Below are 13,352 nucleotides of genomic sequence, written 5' to 3'. Positions count from 1 at the left end.
GTTTTTCCATCTTACCGCTACCGCAGGCAACGCTGGTATTGAGGGTTGAAGTGGAGCTAAATTATGCTCAACGCTCCCTTTTCTGAGGCACACGCAGCCATTCAGACAACTCTAAATACCAGCAAAAAAAGAGCGTTAGCACCGCGGGTCTTTACCGACAAAACTCTAAATCTAGGCGTTAGTTTTTTTATTTTTAAAGTAATGTTTAGGTTTTTAATTTTAATTGTAATTTAGGATTATTTTAATTTATGTAATGGGGTTAATGTAGGGGTGTTAGGTTAGAGGGCTTAGTAAAAAAGTTATTTGCATTGTGGGGTTTGGTGGTTTAGGGGTTAATAGATTTATTAGGTTAATTGCGATGTGGGTTAATAGCGGATTAGGGGTTAATAGTTTAAATAGTTTGCATTGTGGGGGCATTGCGGATTAGGGGTTAATAGATTTAATAGTTTGCATTGTGGAGCATGGCGGTTTAGAGGTTAATACATTTATTATAAGTTACGATGTGGGGGGTGGCGGATAGAGGGGTTTTGACGTGGTTAGATTTCAATGGGAAAAAGGTCTCAAAGAGCACCTTTTTCCTGTTTTACACCTAGTTGAGCTGGGTGTAATTTTTGTTACTGTATCGGCAACCTCCGACAGTGTATTTACGGTTTGCACGGGCATTGAAAACTGGGTATAATTTAAAGATTAGCAGCTTCCTATTTTTTGTATGGGACACAATAATGTTTCTTTCATATAGGTGGCAAGAGTCCATGACAAAACCATGTTTTCGCCTATGGGAAATCTATTCTAAGGCTCTCTGTAAATCGGTTGCAGGGATTCATCTGCTGCCTCCCTTTATAGATCGACAATATACTCTTGTACCATTACCTCTGCTGATATGTTTCAGTACTGGTTTGGCTGTCTGCTATATGTGGATGGGTGTCTTACACGGTAAGTATATACTTTTATTATACAAGACACTCTCAGCTATGGATTGGGCACTTTTTAAGTAAAGTTGTTATATATTGTTTGTATACATGCCCTGAGTCAGTAATTCAGTGTTCTTTTTTAGTGACTTTATTTGTGGCTAAATATTTGTCAAGGTTGGTAGAGTCTGTGAAACATACAGTTTTTTTTTGGAGCTAGTAATTTATTTATAAATTAGGATGCTAAGTATTATGGAGTATTCCTCATGGAATGTTGATAATCACATTTTATGCAGCTATAATAGAAATATTTATTAGGCTTGCCGAATATGGGTTATAACAGGCCGTTGGAAGCAGTTGATAAACAATATTGTTTCCGACAGCATATTTATCGGTTTGCGAGTGCACGCAAATGGAATTATGGCTCAATGGAAACGAGCCCTTAGTTGGTACACTTCGTATTTGATATACTTCTGATCCTTGTGCATCCAAGTTTTAATAGCAATAATGTTAAATAATCATTCAAATTGAATATGTTTATGAAGGTAATTTATGGTAGTGCGATACACTTTGTTATACAGCACTCATACAGGCTGATTTATTAACATGATAATGAAATGAGATGGTGGTTATTGAAAGCTACATATATATCAGGATAAGCATGTCTCCATTTTTAAGATATGTCACATGATATGCACAGGGGATATAATATGAAATATGTTTTTATTTATACACATGGTTTTGATGTATTTGATATGTATGACATATCCTTATGTTTTTAAATATGTTTTGATAATTTGCCACTATGACAATAGCCTAATTAGTTTATTGCTGATGATGTAGCTTTTTGATTGGTTGTGTAGGAATGGGAGGGACCTTTTATGTATTTTGGCACTGTTTGTCTCACTTTATGGTTGTCTGAGGAAGGGGTGAATGCCCCTAAACTTCACAGAATAAAGGTTGTTGTGTTTAAAATCTAGAGTGTGATAATTGGATTGGATATATATATATATATATATATATATATATATATATATATATATATATATAATTTGTGTTTGTGTATAATCTTCTCCAGAGCAGCAATACACTAATAAGGAGTTAGCTAAAAACATCTGTTGAGCCAATCACAAGAGGCATATATTTGCAGCCACCAATAGCCTGCTAGTTCCCAGTAGTGCATTGCTGCTGCTGAGGATATGTAGCTAAGTTTTCAACAAATTACATTTTACAATAGAAATACATTTAAAAGTGTCTTAAAATGACACACTCTGAATCATGAATGTTTCATTATGAATTTTATGTCCCTTTCATTGTACATTATCTACTGATTTGCACATTCTTAGATCTTATATATTCATCTATTTTGCAGGGCTGTCTTTGACAGTGAAGGCTGATCAAAATGATAATATGCCCATCCTATCTACTGTAGCAGGTGCTAGAATCATGGTTCATAATCCCTTCCAACCTCCTCTGGTGGAACATGAGGGGTTTGATATATGGCCAGGAAGAGAGACCTCTATAAGTATTAGACAGGTTTGTTTTGTGTGATGTATGTTCCTAACTTATGTAAATTGCAATCTTATGTGTCCTTTATAATTCTTTACACATCTGCTCATTTGTTGGTGTGTGTATATGATAGCTAGTATTGTGTTTGGTGTGTGTGTATATAATAGCTAGTATTGTGTTTGTGTGTAAATGATAGCTAGTATTGTGTTTGGTGTGTGTAAATGATAGCTAGTATTGTGTTTGGTGTGTGTAAATGATAGCTAGTATTGTGTTTGGTGTGTGTAAATGATAGCTAGTATTGTGTTTGGTGTGTGTAAATGATAGCTAGTATTGTGTTTGGTGTGTGTAAATGATAGCTAGTATTGTGTTTGGTGTGTGTAAATGATAGCTAGTATTGTGTTGGTGTGTGTGTGTATATGATAGCTAGTATTGTGTTGGTGTGTGTGTGTATATGATAGCTAGTATTGTGTTGGTGTGTGTATATGATAGCTAGTATTGTGTTGGGTGTGTGTATATGATAGCTAGTATTGTATTGGTGTGTGTAAATGATAGATAGTATTGTGTTTGGTGTGTGTATATGATAGCTAGTATTGTGTTGGGGTGTGTGTATATGATAGCTAGTATTGTGTTGGGGGGTGTGTGTATATGATAGCTAGTATTGTGTTGGGGGGGTGTGTGTATATGATAGCTAGTATTGTGTTGGTGTGTTTAAATGATAGCTAGTATTGTGTTGGTGTGTGTATGTGATAGCTAGTATTGAGTTGGGGTGTATGTGATAACTAGTATTGTGTTGGGGGGTGTGTATATGATAGCTAGTATTGTGTTGGGGGTGTGTGTGTATGTGATAGCTAGTATTGTGTTGGGGGGTGTGTGTATGTGATAACTAGTATTGTGTTGGGGGGGGGGGTGTATATGATAGCTAGTATTGTGTTGGGGGTGTGTGTGTATATGATAGCTAGTATTGTGTTGGGGGTGTGTGTGTGTATATGATAGCTAGTATTGTGTTGGGGGTGTGTGTGTATATGATAGCTAGTATTGTGTTGGGGGTGTGTGTGTGTATGTGATAGCTAGTATTGTGTTGGGGGGTGTGTGTGTATGTGATAGCTAGTATTGTGTTGGGGGGTGTGTGTGTATGTGATAGCTAGTATTGTTTTGGGGGGTGTGTGTATGTGATAGCTAGTATTGTTTTGGGGGGTGTGTGTATGTGATAGCTAGTATTGAGTTGGGGTGTATGTGATAACTAGTATTGTGTTGGGGGGGTGTATATGATAGCTAGTATTGTGTTGGGGGTGTGTGTGTATGTGATAGCTAGTATTGTGTTGGGGTGTGTGTGTATATGATAGCTAGTATTGTGTTGGGGGTGTGTGTGATAGCTAGTATTGTGTTGGGGGTGTGTGTGATAGCTAGTATTGTGTTGGGGGTGTATGTGATAGCTAGTATTGTGTTGGGGGGTGTGTGTATGTGATAGCTAGTATTGTTTTGGGGGGTGTGTGTATATGATAGCTAGTATTGTGTTGGGGGTGTGTGTATGTGATAGCTAGTATTGTGTTGGGGGTGTGTGTGTATGTGATAGCTAGTATTGTTTTGGGGTGTGTGTGTATGTGATAGCTAGTATTGTTTTGGGGTGTGTGTATATGATAGCTAGTATTGTTTTGGGGTGTGTGTGTATATGATAGCTAGTATTGTTTTGGGGTGTGTGTGTATATGATAGCTAGTATTGTGTTGGGGGTGTGTGTGTATGTGATAGCTAGTATTGTGTTGGGGGTGTGTGTGTATGTGATAGCTAGTATTGTGTTGGGGGGTGTGTGTATGTGATAGCTAGTATTGTGTTGGGGGGTGTGTGTATGTGATAGCTAGTATTGTGTTGGGGGGTGTGTGTATGTGATAGCTAGTATTGTTTTGGGGGGGTGTATGTGATAGCTAGTATTGTTTTGGGGGGGGTGTATGTGATAGCTAGTATTTTCTCCAGCCTTTGTGTACGTGTGTGTTGCTAGCACAGTTCTCCATGTTTGAGTGTTTAACCCCTGCAATGGGTTTATAAACACAGTAGAAATACCATTCAGTACTTGCATTGCACTGCTGGTCCCAATCGGAAAACGCTGCTGGTCCAATCAGCAGGGCTAAATGTACATCTGATTCTTGCAGGTCCCGAGCAGCATTTCTACTGTGTGTTTAACCTATTTGCAGGGGTTAAACACACAGTACATCAGGGTCGATAATCTTATAATTACATCCTCTAACAGATTAAAGCATGTCATTTTTAGACTAGAATGGCCCTTTAATTGTATGTATACAAATAATTTAAAGTTAAAGTGCATAATGTGTTCTACTAGCTTATATATTAAATTCATGTTAATTTTCAATGGAAGCATCCAAGAACATCTCAGATTTCTCCCAGGGCTTATCTACGTTTGCAAAATCTGCATCACTTGTAAATAGAGATTTATTTCCATGTAGATCTTTAAAAGGGGATAGGTATAGGTACTAAGATATTTTGTCTGGGATTACAAGTGGAGCACAAAAATATTAATGCTATTGTGAGTTTAAATTGCTAGAGTTCAGTCAAAAGCTTTTAGTTTTGCATTAATAAAGTACACAAATACTAGACCCAGATAGCACTGTAACCCTTAGATTGCTAGCTAAAGCTAACACCATGGGGTAGATTTATCAATGTCTGCCGCACATCGATAAATGCCGACAACACACGCTGTCTGCATTTATCATTGCACAAGCATTTCTAGTGAAATGCTTGTTCAATACCGCCCCAGGGGGTGTCAATCAACCCAATCGTATCCGATCAGGCTGATTGTTGTCGACCGCCTCAGCGGTGGCGGACGAGTTGAGGAGCAGCGGTCTTATGACCGCTGCTTCCTAACTTACATTTCTAGCGAGCCAGAAAGTACAGGGGGTAGATAGCAGCATCCGCTGCTTGGCAAATCTACTCCCTTGTATCATCCAAATACAGAAACGATAAAGACAAAAAATGGAAGCAGCGCTCTAGCAAGAGCTATGGTTGAGGATGGTATTCACCACACATTGCACAATTTAAAAATATAGCAAATAACGTAAATACTCATAAAATAAATAGTATACTTTTAGTTCTTTTTGTAGTTTTTTCTATTCTATTAATTATAATTCTTTAGTCCAGGCTGAATTGTACAGAATTATTTTGGCTCGTGCTCAAGCTAAAAACGGAACTATCCATTTGTAATAAAAGTGCAGTAAACATGGTAAAAAAAAATCCGCTCTAGTTAGAATTTGTAACCATCTGCTTGCAATACCAGATTGTTTGTTATTCTCAGCACAAGATAATGCACTATTGATTGTGGTCCACTTGTAATATAGTAATTTTTTTTTTATTAAAGGGACACGAAACCCAAAATGTTTCTTTTATGATTCAGATAGAAAATACAATTTTTAAAAAAGTTTCAATTTTACTTCTTTTATCAAATTTGCTTTGTTCTCATGTTATTCTTTGTTGTAGTGCTCCATTCATGTGCACACTACCTATCTAGATATCTCTTTGTGACAGGGAATAGGGCTGCCATCTAGTGATCTTGCTAATGTAGAACTGCTGCCATATAGTGCCGGAGACACGTGCACACTTTTGAACGTACATTCCTGCCTTTCAACAAACAATAACAAGAAAACAAAACATGGGAGTGAGCACAATGGCATCTATACGGCACACATGAACTGTCTAACTGTAAAAAACTGTCAAAATGCACTGAGATAATGGGTAGCCTTCAAAGACTTAGAAATTAGCATATGAGCCTACCTAGGTTTAGCAGCAAAAAATACTAAGATAACAAAGCAAATTTGATGATAAAAGTAAATTGAAAAGTTGTTTAAAATTGCATGCCCTATCTGAACCATGAAAGTTTAATTTTGAGTAGGCTGTCCCTTTAACTTGTCTTGTATGCAGAAACTCATTATGCATGCAGTTCCGTACCAGTGCCAGCTGGTTTAAAAATGATATATACTGTATCTCTTACTCTGATATAGGATGAAGTGAACCACTTAGGCGGACAATATGGAAAATGCACCACTGATGGAAGTGATGTGGATATAAAACTTCTGTACAACACATCATACACATTACAGGTTAGTTTTCTAATGATCAGTATCAAGACAGCTAAGAAATATTAAACCACCTTCTGCTAATATGCCATTTTACCCCTACGGAATTAGATTAACAAAGGGTAACATAACTTGTGCAAGACCTTAGGCAGAACAGTTTAGTGATTTCAAAAGTGTAACTTTACTTTTTTTTTAGAGCTACAGAATTGTGTGTCGCTATACAAATAAATGATAATAATTATAAATAGAATTATATTCCTCTAAACTAATGGTGTCTAATCTTTTAGTTGCAAGGGACATGGTGGTTTGTTGTAGGGTCAAAAGCTCCAGGGAGCCTCCTCCAGATTTTGATACAGTCATTTGAATTCTTGATCATTTCTGTAATTACCAAATTCTAACTCTATTGTGCTGTAAATCCATATAAATAAACCAAAAAGGTATTTAGTACCTGCACATCTGTATGGTTACAGCAACACTGTGTTATATTTACACCCCTGGTTATGTTCTTTTTTCATTTACAGTTGATATTTTATTGCAAGATATTAAAGGGCACAAAACCACCAAAAAATGTCTTGGTATCCTTTTGTTTAAAAGCATATCTAGATAGTCTTAGGAGCTAGCTGCTGATTTTTGGCTGAACTTGTATGGCCATTTTCATTGGCTTACACATGTGTTCAACTAGCTCCCAAGAGTGTATTGATGCTTCTTCAATAAAAGAAACCAAGAGAACAAAACAAAATTGATAACAGAAGTAAATTTGAAAGTTGGTTAAAAATGTATAGTCTATCTGAATCTTGAAAAAAAATTGGGTTTTATGTCCCTTTAAGGGGTTAATAACAATCATTTCTGAATGTCGGCCTTTATTTTCAGTGTCTTTTTCCAGTAATCCCAGTCCCAAAATACTACTTTAGTTAATACCATGAATTTCTAAATCGTTACCTCCTGAAACAACACAAGTTAGTTATCTGAGTCATTAATCTTGTGCTTTTGGTAATTGAGAAACAAAATGTTCACGGTTAACAACAAACAAAACGGCAATTTCAGGGTATAAGTGATTACATCACAGGTTAAATGCCAGTATGTTTAATCTTTTAATAATGTGTAGTGATGCTTATAGGTTCTATGTATGCAATTAACCTCTTGTGCTCTAAAAACATACACATATGTGCCTGTCTCTTAAAGGGATTTGAACAAGGGCATCATCATATGGTTGACAAGTATGTTGGTTGGATTATTGATTTTTCAAATTGTTAATAGTGTAAAAGTGCTCATTATTAATGCTTTAACTTTATTATTATCAGGTATTTGTAGAGCGCCAACAGATTCCGCAGCAGTAGCTTTAAATGTATACATGTGCGTTTCGTTCCGAATCAAAATTCAGACGAATTTATCAAATTCAGATCGATTCGAATTTCCAAATTACCCTAGCAATGAAAATAAACTAATCCGAATGCATTTGTAACGAATAAATCCGAATTAGTTTGGATTTATTCGAAACATTTGAATGGCCATGGACTTATCACAATTACACTATTAGGTTGTATCACTCTGCTAGCTCTGTGCAGGGCACATTATGTAGCTGGTACCTGTGAGGTTGGTACTTTGGTGGGATGTGCTGTGTATTATGTACTGTATATTAGGTTATATACCTCTGTGCATATTGTGTAGCTTGTACCTGTGAGGTTGGTACTTATGTTGATTCAGATGGGTTACACCTAGGGCTCGATTTATCAAGCCCCTACGGCTGCAAGTTCTCATAAGAACTTGCTTGCCGCAATTTATCAAGCAGCGGTCACCAGACCACTGCTTCCCTAAGCTCTTCGCCACCTCTCCGTGGTCGAGTCAGATCAAGGAGATTGACAGCTCCTGCCCGCGCGTGATTGGCTGTGCGCGGGCAGGGGGCGGGATTGCACGCCAGCGCAAAATTGCGCTTGTGTGCCATGTTAATTACCTACGGGTAATTTCGCCCCGCCACAGGCGAGCTGAGGCGTACAGGGGCGCATATACAGTACATGATACTAGTCTAATACACAGCACATCCCACCTAACACATACAAATCGAATCCGAACACATCCGAATTTATTCAAATCCGAATGAATCCAAAACTAATACATTCGAATGTATCTGAATTCTAATCTATCCGAAAACAAAATTAGAAAAAATCTGAATCGGTCTGAAACGAACCGAAACAAATTTTTCTGCCGCGCACAAGTCTATTTAAATGATTGAGCAATTAGCGTTAGTATATGTTTAGTGATTTAGCTACCTAACTTCGTCCAGTACTGTGGGGTAATTTCAGTGGATTTTGCCCATGCAAAAAAAAAAAACAAATGTGGTTTATCAAGTCCTTCTAAAGGTGTTGAGAATTTGGATTGTAATCATAAAAACTGGCACATATTAAAGGGATATGAAACCCAAACATTTTCTTTTGTGATTAAAATAGAAGCAAACTAAAAAACTTTTTTTAAATGGTACGCTCTATTATCAAATTGTCTTTGTTCCCATGATATTCTGTGTTGAAAAGATACCTAGATAGGTATCTGGAACACTACATGGCAATAAATAGTACTGTCATCTAATGATCTTGCAAATAGATAACATTCTTTCAAAACTGCTGCTATATCATGCTCCAGAAATGTGCTGACTCTGAAGCATATGTTCCTGCTTTTTAACAAAAGATACCAAGAAAACAAAGAAAAATTGATAATATAAGTAAATTAGAAAGTTGTTGAAAATCATATGCTCTATTTGAATCATGAAAGAAAACTCTTGGGTTTCATATTCTTTTAAGTATAGGGCCAAATTCACTAAATCAAGGCCTCGATCCGATATGCAGCGTCGCCTGCAAAAGCCGGCGACGCCGAATTTTGTGCGGGTTTGGTATCCTATATACGGCATAACCTAGAAGTTACGCTCGTATATTTCTGCCTTCAGCCGTAGTTTTTTGGCCCATAGGCAGGTATACCAAACCCGCGCAGTTTGGTATCCAATATACAGTGTAAGGACTTACGTGGCGAAAATGGAGAAATCTTACTCCATTTTCACCTCGCCACAAAATGCAGCCGTAGTAAGCCTTACGCTGTCTATTGGAGCCCCGTAACTCCCTAAACTACCTGCCAAATAAAACCTAACACCTAACGCATGCGCAATGTCTGTCAACCGCGATCCCCCGCCGCAATCCCTGATAAAGTATTTAACCCCTAAACCGCCGCTCCGGACCCTGCCGCCACCTACATTAAAAGTATAACCCCCTAATGTGATCCCCCTACACCCGTCGCCAGCTACATTACATATCACCTAATGTGAGACCCTTACACCGCCGCCATCTACATTACCTACCCCCTAATGTGAGCCCCTTACACCGCCATCTATATTACCTACCCCCTAATGTGAGCTCCTACCCCGCCGCCAGCTATATTAAAATTATTAACCCCTAATTTAATCCCCCTACACCACCGCCAGCTATATTAATTATATTAACCCCTAATTTAATCCCCCTATACCGCCCCCAGCTATATTAACTATATTAACCCTAATTATATTAGGGTTAATATAGTTAATATAGTTATTATATTATATATATTAACTATATTCACCCTAATTATATTAGGGTTAATATCATTATTATATTATAAATATATATTAAGTATAATAACCCTATCTAACTCTAACATCCCTAACTAAATTCTTATTAAAATAAATATAATTAATATTAAAATTATTAATTAAAATATTCCTATTTAAATCTAAATACTTACCTATAAAATAAACCATAAGATAGCTACAATGTAATTAATAATTACATTGTAGCTATTTTAGGGTTTATATTTATTTTACAGGTAACTTGGTATTTATTTTAACTAGGTACAATAGCTATTAAATAGTTAATAACTATTTAATAGCTACCTAGTTAAAATAATTACCAATTTACCTGTAAAATAAATCCTAACCTAAGTTACAAATACACCTACACTATCAATAAATTAAACTACAAATATCTAAACTAAAATACAATAAAATAAACTAAAATAAATTACAAAAAAAAAAAACACTAAATTACAAAAAATAAAAAAATATTACAAGATTTTTAAGCTAATTGCACCTATTCTAAGCCCCCTAATAAAATAATAAAGCCGATTGGTTCAGCCAATCGAATTGAACTTGAATCTGATTGGCTGATTCAATCAGCCAATAAGATTTTTCTACCTTAATTCCGATTGGCTGATAGAATCGGAATTTGACGGACGCCATCTTGGATGACGTCATTTAAAGGAACCTCATTCGTTGGGAAGTCGTCGTGCCGGATGGATGTTCCGCGTCGGAGGAGCGAAGAAAGAAGATTGAAGATGCCGCTTGGAAGAAAACTTCACCCCGATGGAGGACCTCTTCTCTGCCGCTTGATTGAAGACATCGCCGGATGGAAGGCTTCTTCTCTGCCGCTTGATTGAAGACATCGCCCAGATAGGATGAAGAGTTCTGCCCGGCTGGGTGAAGACAAGGTAGGGAGATCTTCAGGGGGGTAGTGTTAGGTTTATTTAAGGGGGGTTTGGGTTAGAGTAGGGGTATGTGGGTGGTGGGTTGTAATGTTGGGGGGTGGTATTGTGTTTTGTTTTTTTTTACAGGCAAAAGAGCTGATTTCTTTGGGGCATGCCCCGCAAAAGGCCCTTTTAAGGGCTGGTAAGGTAATAGAGCTGTTAACTTTTTTTAATTTAGAATAGGGTAGGGAATTTTTTTTATTTTGGGGGGCTTTATTATTTTATTAGGGGGCTAAGAATAGGTGTAATTAGCTTAAAAATCTTGTAATATTTTTTTATTTTTTGTAGTTTAGTTTATTGTATTTTAGTTTAGATATTTGTAGTTTAATTTATTGATAGTGTAGGTGTATTTGTAACTTAGGTTAGGATTTATTTTACAGGTAAATTGGTAATTATTTCAACTAGGTAGTTATTAAATAGTTATTAACTATGTAATAGCTATTGTACCTAGTTAAAATAAATACCAAGTTACCTGTAAAATAAATATAAACCCTAAAATAGCTACAATGTAATTATTAATTACATTGTAGCTATCTTAGGGTTTATTTTATAGGTAAGTATTTAGATTTAAATAGGAATATTTTAATTAATAATTTTAATATTAATTATATTTATTTTAATAAGAATTTAGTTAGGGATGTTAGAGTTAGATAGGGTTATTTTACTTAATATATATATAATAACGATATTAACTATATTAACCCTAATATAATTAGGGTTAATATAGTTCATATATATAATATAATAACTATATTAACTATATTAACCCTAATATAATTAGGGTTAATATAGCTGGCGGCGGTGTAGGGGGATTAGATTAGGGGTTAATGTATTTAATATAGCTGGCGGCGGTATAGGGTGATTAGATTAGGGGTTAATTTAATATAGCTGGCGGCGGAGTAGGGGGATTAAATTAGGGGTTAATAATTTTTAATATAGCTGGCGGCGGGGTAGGGGGATTAGATTAGGGGTTAATAATCTTAATATAGCTGGCGGCGGTGTAAGGGGCTCACATTAGGTGGTAGTTAATATAGGTGGTGGCGGGGTAGGAGCTCACATTAGGGGGTAGTTTAATGTAGGTGGCGGCGGGGTAGGAGCTCACATTAGGGGGTAATATAGATAATGTAGGTGGCGGCGGTGTCTGGGAGCGACGGTTTAGGGGTTAATAAAAAAATTTATTGTTAGGATAGAGAGGGGGGATAGCGGATAGAGGGTTAGACGTGTCGGGCTATGTTTGGGAGTCGTGTTAGACAGTACGGGTGATTTAATAATTTAGTCAGGTTTTGTAGGCGCCGGCAGTTTCTAAAGTGCCGTAAGTCCCTGGCGACTCCAGAAATTTGTACTTACGCAGCTTTCTGGACATCGCTGGTTTATCCGACTTACGGCACTTTAGCATCTGACGGCGCCGTATATGGGATAGCTCGAGTTGCGAGCTGAAACTACGGGCGCGGGGGTTCCCTCACTTGCACCGCAAACTACAATCTATATCGGATCGCGCCCCTAGAATTTAAAAAAAAATGGCTGCCAATAAACAATAAAAAAGGCAAACTGTAATTACATCAACATAGAAAAATGTTCATTACCAACCATTGACATGTTGGTAATTGTAAAAAAAAAAAAAAGATTGTAATGCTTAATTTTTTAAAGCTGAAAGTCAATAGTCCAGCCCCAACCCTGTAATAAAAAAAAATTTAAAGATTGAAACTGTTTTTTAAATAGAACATTTGATTCCAATATTAATGTATGCTAGACTTTTTTTTATTATAATCTTATCATGCTAATAAATATCAGAGATGGAGGATAGATGGAGGATAGATGGAGGATAGATGGAGGATAGATGGAGGATAGATGGAGGATAGATGGAGGATAGATGGAGGATAGATGGAGGATAGATGGAGGATAGATGGAGGATAGATGGAGGATAGATGGAGGATAGATGGAGGATAGATGGAGGATAGATGGAGGATAGATGGGGAAGGAGGATAGATGGGGAAGGAGGATAGATAATTAGATAGATAGATAGATGGGTCCACAAGCTGGGTGCATTTTTATACATCTACCTAAAGTGAACATTTCCACTGTTTTTAGGCTTGTCTGCAATCCTGTTTTCAGTACAAAATGGTTGAAACGTGTGGTTGTGGGTACTACTTTTATCCTCTGCCTTCTGGTATAGAATACTGCAACTATAACAAGCATCCAGGCTGGGGTAAGCTTCTAGACCAGTACCAAAATTAAATCTAAAATATGCTTTATTTAAAAAAATAAACATAAGAGATTTTTCTTTAGTGATTTATCTTTTCTAATTGCTATGTTATACCC

The 13,352-nt window shown here is 36.7% G+C and overlaps 1 protein-coding gene across 1 annotated transcript in view; it reads left to right on the top strand.

The window, feature by feature from the left end:
• Positions 1 to 13,352, top strand: part of LOC128638020 (amiloride-sensitive sodium channel subunit alpha-like) — a 122,938-nt gene that overhangs the window by 56,411 nt on the left and 53,175 nt on the right. Inside the window, exons 6-8 of the mRNA XM_053689898.1 lie at positions 2,281 to 2,444; positions 6,423 to 6,521; positions 13,122 to 13,239. Of these exons, the coding sequence (XP_053545873.1) occupies positions 2,281 to 2,444; positions 6,423 to 6,521; positions 13,122 to 13,239 (381 nt within the window). The remainder of the gene's footprint in view (positions 1 to 2,280; positions 2,445 to 6,422; positions 6,522 to 13,121; positions 13,240 to 13,352) is intronic.

Source organism: Bombina bombina, chromosome 8, assembly GCF_027579735.1.
Source record: "Bombina bombina isolate aBomBom1 chromosome 8, aBomBom1.pri, whole genome shotgun sequence".
Lineage (NCBI taxonomy): Eukaryota > Metazoa > Chordata > Amphibia > Anura > Bombinatoridae > Bombina > Bombina bombina.
The sequence above is the reverse complement of the archived record's forward strand: the minus strand, read 5'-3'. Positions and strand labels throughout refer to the sequence as shown.